Genomic DNA, 7,651 nt, shown 5'->3' on the forward strand with positions numbered 1-7,651 from the left:
AACTCTGATTTTTTTCTTCACAGATGCCGCCGGACCTGCTGAGCTTTTCCAGCAACTTCTGTTTTTGTCCATTCTTTAATAGGAGTCTGGCCAATTAAAGCTGATTTATCAGACTTTGTAGAGCATCAAGGCAGAGCCCAGTTGATCCAGATCTTAAAATCTCAATTAGTAATAAGAGATGTTGCTGAAAAAAGTGGTAATGATTTTCTCCTCGAGTATTCCTTTCTAGGCTTAGCACTTGCAACAAACAAGAAACTGGATGGAAGATTGCTTTGTAGGTCAAAGGATGTGTGCGAGCAATCTGGAATTGATACTTTTAGATTTGTTCCTTCACTGTTTCCGCTATCTGGTAATTTCCATTTGCAGGGAAGCAAAGATTGGGAATAATACCAGTGCTCTACCGTAAGCCACTGTTACACAGATTGATACCTAATAAAATATATTGGTTCCGATGGATGCCAAAGTAACATATGATCTTGCAATAGGAATGGGCGGGTGCAGAAAAGATTGTAATTCACCTGGATGCTTCCAAAGGTTTAAACCTCTGTTTCCTGTTCTGGCAAAAGAGAGTGTGGTTATTTCTGAATTCATTATCCAGTCTCCTTAATATTAAATTCACAAATATAAATATTGCACAAACCAATGCCTAAACATTCACAAAGTTTGAACTATTACTTTAGAAATCAGCCTTAGCAATGGACAGGACTTCTAAAGGGGTCATGAGCTGAAATTTTAGGGTTGCAAGTTCTGTGGCAGCAAGAGCTAAAAGCTGCATGACCCCTTTAAATTGTCGCACCTTTCACATTAGTGGGCATGACCTAACTGACTAATCCTTGAGGCCTGAATGACTTAGTGTTGTCCATACCCTTCTTTCCTCTAGGTCTGAAGTAACAGCACTTTTGAAACACCAAAACTGGATTGGAATGGGAAATGTTTAAGATTAGCTCTGTCTTTACAACACTTTATTTGCTTATTTTATGATGTATTGTGCCTTTTACAAACGTAATTATCTGCAAGAATCAATTTTTAACATTTTTACAAAACCTTTAAAGCTATGTGTATATAGTGATCCAGAACTGATATTAAAATAACTGATAACTGACTAGTCTCATCAAATCCTATTGCAATATAATTTACTTTCTTCATTTAGTCCTGTATACCTTTTTATAAGTGCTGATAATTTGAATGTAAAATAACTTGTGCAATAGTTTAATGAAGACTAAAAACTTAGTTATCTAGTACAATTACCAAAATAACTTTTTATATTTTCCAAATACATTGTCAGACTTCTTAAATTTGAATCTATGCCATGTACACTAATTATGAGCAATATTATATTCAAATAGGATCTCATTATCTAAATACAGAAATTTACTTCAGTACTATTGCAACAGATTTCACAATCTTTTACTGTTATTTGAATTTTCAATAATTATTTCTCTAGTAGTAGAAAATTCACAGGAACATGAATTATTTGTAGTTTATTGTTTTGCAGATGATTTAGGATATAGTGTTCAATATTAGTAAAGATTATTTTGGCCTTATTCTTAGTGATCAGTACGGTAGTTTTGTTGAATTGCTCCAATGTGGAATGCATTCTAGCTATTTGACCATTTCAATCTTCCCTCTAGTATGTCTGCTCTGCCTCCAGCTGTGAGAGTTATAGCAAGCTGTGTAAAATCTGAGCATTTTGGCTGATTTTGAACACACATTATCTCCAAAAACAATATTTTCATAGTGGGGCATATTGTGTAAAATGGTGATGCAAACAAATGCATTATGTATGATGTTATATTGTGAAAAGTCACTTGACCTAGTTAGATATTCCAAAACCAAATCCATGATAGGATTTGGTTACAGATTCAACAGTAGCCTTCAAAAGGGAATTTGATAATACTTGGAGAAAAAAATTGCAGTGATATGGGAAATGAACTAACTAAGTGGGACTAACTGGATTGCTCTCAAAGAACCAAAGTGATGGGCTGAATGGACTCTGCCATACTATCCTTTATTTTATGAAATTAAAACCTCAAGTATGCACACCAAAAATAGCTAACTTCACCTCCATGTGATGCACTTGTGTGTACTGGAAGTTACTTACAATAATTTACTTATTGACAGCCCATCACTAAGACTAACATCAGAAAGGTTCTGTTCCAAACTTTTGGCAATACACAGGGCCCTATTCAATGCAGGCAGAAAGAATATGTACATGTTCTGCACCTGTTTTAATTCAACAAAATAAGTGAAATCTATTCACTGGCTCATTGGTCGGGGTTTGTCCTGAGTAATCAGTCAACCTGACTGGTTTAAAATATGAACAAGGCCTGGTAGATAACTGTCAATCAACATCAATGGTTGCATTCTGCATGGCATCTCCCCACTTGCCAATCAATCAACACTGTCGTGCAGTATAAATGTTAGCTTCCCTTGAGTGTATTTCTGTGAGTGTAAGACGAAAAAACTGGGACAAATATCCTTCCTTTCTCAGTAGTGCTCAAATTCTGTATAACCAAACGACTATTTTAGCAGCAATTAAGAACATATTATCTCATAGTCAAACCAGCTTGTTGCAAAAGAAACATTGACATATTTCACATAAGTGAAAAGTCGTAAAGATTGTTTGTAGCCAAATGATTATTGGTCATGCTTGGAGGCAGTAATACCAGATTAACTCTAGCACATTTGTCAGACATGGGTTTTTTTTTTGTAGTTTTCATTTTCTCTCGCCTCAATCTTCCTATTTTAAATTTGAACCCCAACATCAGTTAATCATGAAAATGTACTTTTTAACTGGCTGACTGTGTTTTAACTTGATAGCATCAGTATATGCGTTCTTTAACAAAAATATTGGTATCCACTGAATTTGCAGAACTGGAGGACATGAAGTGTGGAATGGAACATGTTTTGCCCCATTAATTCAAATGTCTAGAAAATTCAACATTTCACTGTCAAATAAAGCTTTATACATATGTTTCTGAATATATTGTGCAGATATCAGAAAAGGCAGGCTATTTCCTGTGTTGGTCAGAACTGTTTCTGTACTCTATTGCTTGAAATCCTGAACTGTTTCCTGATACTATATTTGCACGATGTGTAAATTCTCATCTTGCAGAAGGAATTAATGTAGAATAGTTGGCTTATAACTTTACAATTGACCTTTTAGTTCAAGTTACAAAGAATTGGGCCTCCACCAGACAGCTGCACAATTTAAAGCCCAGGCAATGACTTTGGCCCTCATCTAAACTCACTGTTGAGTTTTGAAAGTTATCCCAGAGTACCAAAAGTTTGGACCAGAACTTTTCTGATGTTAGCCATATTGATGAGCTGTCCATAAGTAGACTAATGCTCCAAGTGCCAATTACATAAAGGCATTATCATAATCGAGCTCAAATTAACTGCCATTAACATCTCAGACTTTCATATGGTAAAATACTTAAAGAATCAAACTTTGCCTGCTGCCACTAGCTTTAAAAATGAAATCGGCAGAGCAAAAGGATAAAATGAAACTGTAAAGTTTCAAAATCTGTAGATAATTGGTGTATCAGTATGTTTTGGCACTATAATATTAGAGATGAAATGTTGTGGTGAAATCATGATTTTTAATGTTACATCTTTGAAAACAAATATTTCTCTTCATGTAATGCATCATGTCAACGTCTTAGAATGCTTGACAATAAACTAGCATTGAAGACTGTTATATAGGCCACTAACATTATTGAGGCATGCAGAAAAATCTTTTTGGTATAAATACGTTTTCAAGCTTCTAATGAGCCTATTCATGATTTACCAAAAAAGAAAACACAAAATGCGGGTGAAACTTGGCAGGTCTGGTAGCATCTGTGGGGAGAGGAAGAGAGTTAATGTTTTGAGTCCAAAGGCTCCTCTTCAAAGATACCAAATGCCATTGTTTTTGTGATTGTAATTTGTGTGGCTGAATATTAATCGAAAAAAAATTGGGAACACTTGTGTGCATTACTGCCACAAGTAGAAATTTACATCAAATTCTACAACACAAATATCCAAAAAATAATGTGTTTGTAGTTGAAGGCATTGTTTTGCATTCTTCACCTTTCTCAGTACACATCAATAAATATGATGTCCAAAATGTTAACATTCCCAGAATCCTGTGGAGTAAACTCAATATTTAGCCCATTCAGCTTCCATAAGTCAATGCCCTGATATTTTAATTTTGTGAAAATTTGAATGTAATTTTAGTAGTTTGTTAAACTCTTTCTGCAGTTGTAATGATCTGTTGTTTTTATTTATATTGCTTATAGCCATGGCCAAGTGTATCAAATCTAGCCAAGGATTTTATAGACCGACTGCTTACTGTGGATCCCAGTGAAAGACTAACTGTGGGCCAAGCCTTGAAGCACCCTTGGATAGTAAGCATGGCAGCCTCCTCCTCTATGAAGAATCTGCATCGCTCTATCTCTCAGAACCTTTTGAAAAGAGCTTCATCTCGATGCCAAAGCACCAAATCGGCACAGTCCACGAGATCCAGTAGATCAACAAAATCTAACAAGTCTCGGAGAGTACGAGAGCGAGAACTGCGAGAGCTTAATTTACGGTATCAACAGCAGTACGAGGGTTGAAAAGGACTCAGCGTTTTACACCATGGTGCCTTCCACTGTGCACTTTCATATTCATGTAACTCTCAACAACAGGTTGACCATTGTGGGTTCAAGAGAGTTTACACAAACCACTTCCTGCCAATTTAAAACTCTGAAAATTTAAAATTAATTTTCAGATTTTACTACAAATTTAATTGCTACATTCAGAAGAAAATACTGACCGACATTCAAAATTATAGTGGAAAATATTGAGCCAATGAGACTTTTTCTAATGAAATTTGCTAAATGTCTATGATTAAATGACTACTGTACATAAGAGGAGTAAAAGCAGATTGGCGTATCTGAAATTTGACTAAAGGGGTGTGAAATGTCAAGCCTCAGTGTGCTTGTTTTACTTCACAAGTTCAGTTGACTGCAGCTTTATAAGCTTGTGCTGGTTATTGTGATCTGCCTTGTCCATACACATTTTTTTCAATATCTTAACCCGATAAAGTTGGCTGCCAGTTTGCAAACAAAACTTTAATGATTTTTGTAATTCCAAGGCATAAATGAACATTACTGACTCAATAAATGTGCCTAATGTATACTTAATCTTCTATTGAAATTTCTTAAGTTGGTATAGGTGCATCAGGAATACATACAAAAGTAACCTTTTTCAAACGTGTATGTTTTCTATTTTTTTAAGCATCCTTGCATTTGCACAAATTTCCATTGCAATCCACACTGAAAAGGCCAAGTTTCCTTTCAGTTTGGAGCGAAGATATTTTGTGCAACAGATCTAAATTGTTTAATTAGCCACCATAGCCTAGAAATGAAAAAAATCACAACTGCTACATACGATTACTTTGTGTGCTTTCTCAATATTTCTTTTGATACATTTAACTCCTGACACTAAACGAGAACATTTGTGCACTGTCTGCCGGCACACATGCAGTTTCTCCCACTACTAATGGCTGGTGACTATACTGGTTTGCGCTTGCATCACCTTGTCCGCTGTTGAGCAGAACCTTGTCCCCTCACTCACTGCCTCCTGATTGCGTCCCCTCACTCACTGCCTCCTGCTTGCATCCACCTCACAAACTCTCACTCATTTCTTTTTGCTTGCCCCCCTCAATAAAGAAGAGTAAATGGCAACGTTTGCAGTTTCCAGATCATGGTGTAATATTTTTCGGCTGAGTTTGGTCTGTGCCATCTTCTGCTGACAGGTGCCTAGAATAACAGTTATAGAAACATCATATTGTAAGCATGCAGGCAGTGCTGCCTCTGCAGCGTGGGGTCACTAAAGGTAACCCTGACTTAAATAAGTGACCATGTACTTAGTTTGTGGTTATATCCTTAATTAGTGTGCCAAAAACTGCAGGGCTTGTGATGAAGGAGGCAGGATTATCCTGTTCAGTTAATGAAGTTATTGTAATAAATGATGTAAAACGTTATGTTGTGATGCTGCTGTACCAAATATATGTGAGCGATAACCTCAATATTAACAAAGCCACTTGCAGGTCTCCATGATTTCCAGGCTGGATGGGTGGACAAACTGGTGCCTTGTTGCCAGACTTCATTCTTTTATGTGAATGTATATGCATAGCATCAGCCCAGGGTGACTTGCTGTTCAGTCTGTCACTCTGGCAATCAGGGCCAACATACTTGAGGATCGAGCTGTTGGTACAGACCTGTGCCTTTCTGAAAACGTGGCTGTTTTGATAAGAGATCATTTCTAATGCTTTGTGTATTAATTTGCATCATGCTATAGGTTGATAAGGCACTTGTCTCTGAAAAGATGCAGTAAATAGCACTTATGCAGATTTATACTCATTTTAGTATCCCCGTACCAGATCCCATTCATTTTTCACCCTATCTCTGCTAAACCGCACAGTCTTCTAACATCTCTTCTGTAAAACTATTCTAGAGTTTGTCCTTCTTGGTCTTTTCTTTCCCAACAAATCCCTCAGTGTCTAACCCAAAATCTACATTCCTCTACCAGAAACTTTGTGCATAACGCTCCATTACCTCAGCATTACCACCTTTGTTTTGGAATCTGTTCCCTCTCCGCTCTGTCTTCCTTTAAGCAATGGGAGATGAGAATTGTATTCATGCAGTGTGTTGTGAAAATCAGGAATGCACCAACTGAGAAGGTGAAGAATCAGATTCATGAACTTTCAAAAATAATTTGGACATGTATTCGAGAAGGAAGAATGTACAGGGCTGTAACAAAAGAGCAGGGGTCTGAACTAATTGAATGGTTCTTTCAAAGAGCCACCCAGGCCTAATGGGCTGAATGGCCTCCTTCTGCACCATACATTTCTATGATTTCTTTAAAATTTCTTTAAAATCGATTTCTGCCTAAACATTTGTGACAGTTCTTATCTGATTATTTATCTGTGAAATATCATAGCCCTTTTTTTGGGTTAAAGCATTGTATAATTTGTTTTGAAAATATAGAAAGAAATAAGGCCATTACTCTTCCGTATCGAAGCAACATAATTTAAGATGCGATTCCATCCATTTACATGCGAATTTTGCCTGTGGTCTGTCATCTTCGCATGACACTGATAGTTGAAGCTGACTCAGTAGCTCAAGTCCCTTTAGAAGGATATTTGTAACATGGGCCCTTTGCATTCTTTTGTAATTGTGCATTGTTGAACAATAGCTTACTCACATTTTATGTTTCTGTCTTTTTGCTTTTTGTTGAGTATTTATCCATTTGTTGTATAATCAAGTCGATATTAAATGTTCAAAGTGGCATTAATCCTTTTAAGTGTATTAAAAGCAATTCATTCTTTATAAATCTTAGGTTTCTAATGCCTGGCACGGTATTTTTTTTGAGGGGAATGTGCGAAGGAATTCATCACTATTATTAGAAGACATTGTGGATTATAAATTGGGTCAAAATCTAGAATCCCTCCCTAACGCACTGTAGGTCTATCTAAACCAAATAGACTGTAGCAGTTCAAGAATACAGTTCACCTTCTCAAGGACATCTGGAGATGGGCAAAAAATGCTGGCCTTGCCATTGATGCCCACATCCCATTTTAAAAAAAAAAGTTGTGGAGCTAATTATGGCAAAAAACATGGTC

General features: G+C 36.5%; 1 protein-coding gene across 2 annotated transcripts in view; it reads left to right on the plus strand.

The window, feature by feature from the left end:
- Positions 1 to 4,872, plus strand: part of pskh1 (protein serine kinase H1) — a 43,943-nt gene extending 39,071 nt beyond the window's left edge. For both annotated transcript variants that reach the window (XM_020533848.2, XM_020533847.2), the window contains exon 3: positions 4,281 to 4,872. In XM_020533848.2, the coding sequence (XP_020389437.1) occupies positions 4,281 to 4,598 (318 nt within the window). In that variant the 3' untranslated portion in view covers positions 4,599 to 4,872. The remainder of the gene's footprint in view (positions 1 to 4,280) is intronic.
- The last annotated feature ends 2,779 nt before the right edge of the window (positions 4,873 to 7,651 follow it).

Source organism: Rhincodon typus, chromosome 15 (genome assembly GCF_021869965.1).
Source record: "Rhincodon typus isolate 14 chromosome 15, sRhiTyp1.1, whole genome shotgun sequence".
Lineage (NCBI taxonomy): Eukaryota > Metazoa > Chordata > Chondrichthyes > Orectolobiformes > Rhincodontidae > Rhincodon > Rhincodon typus.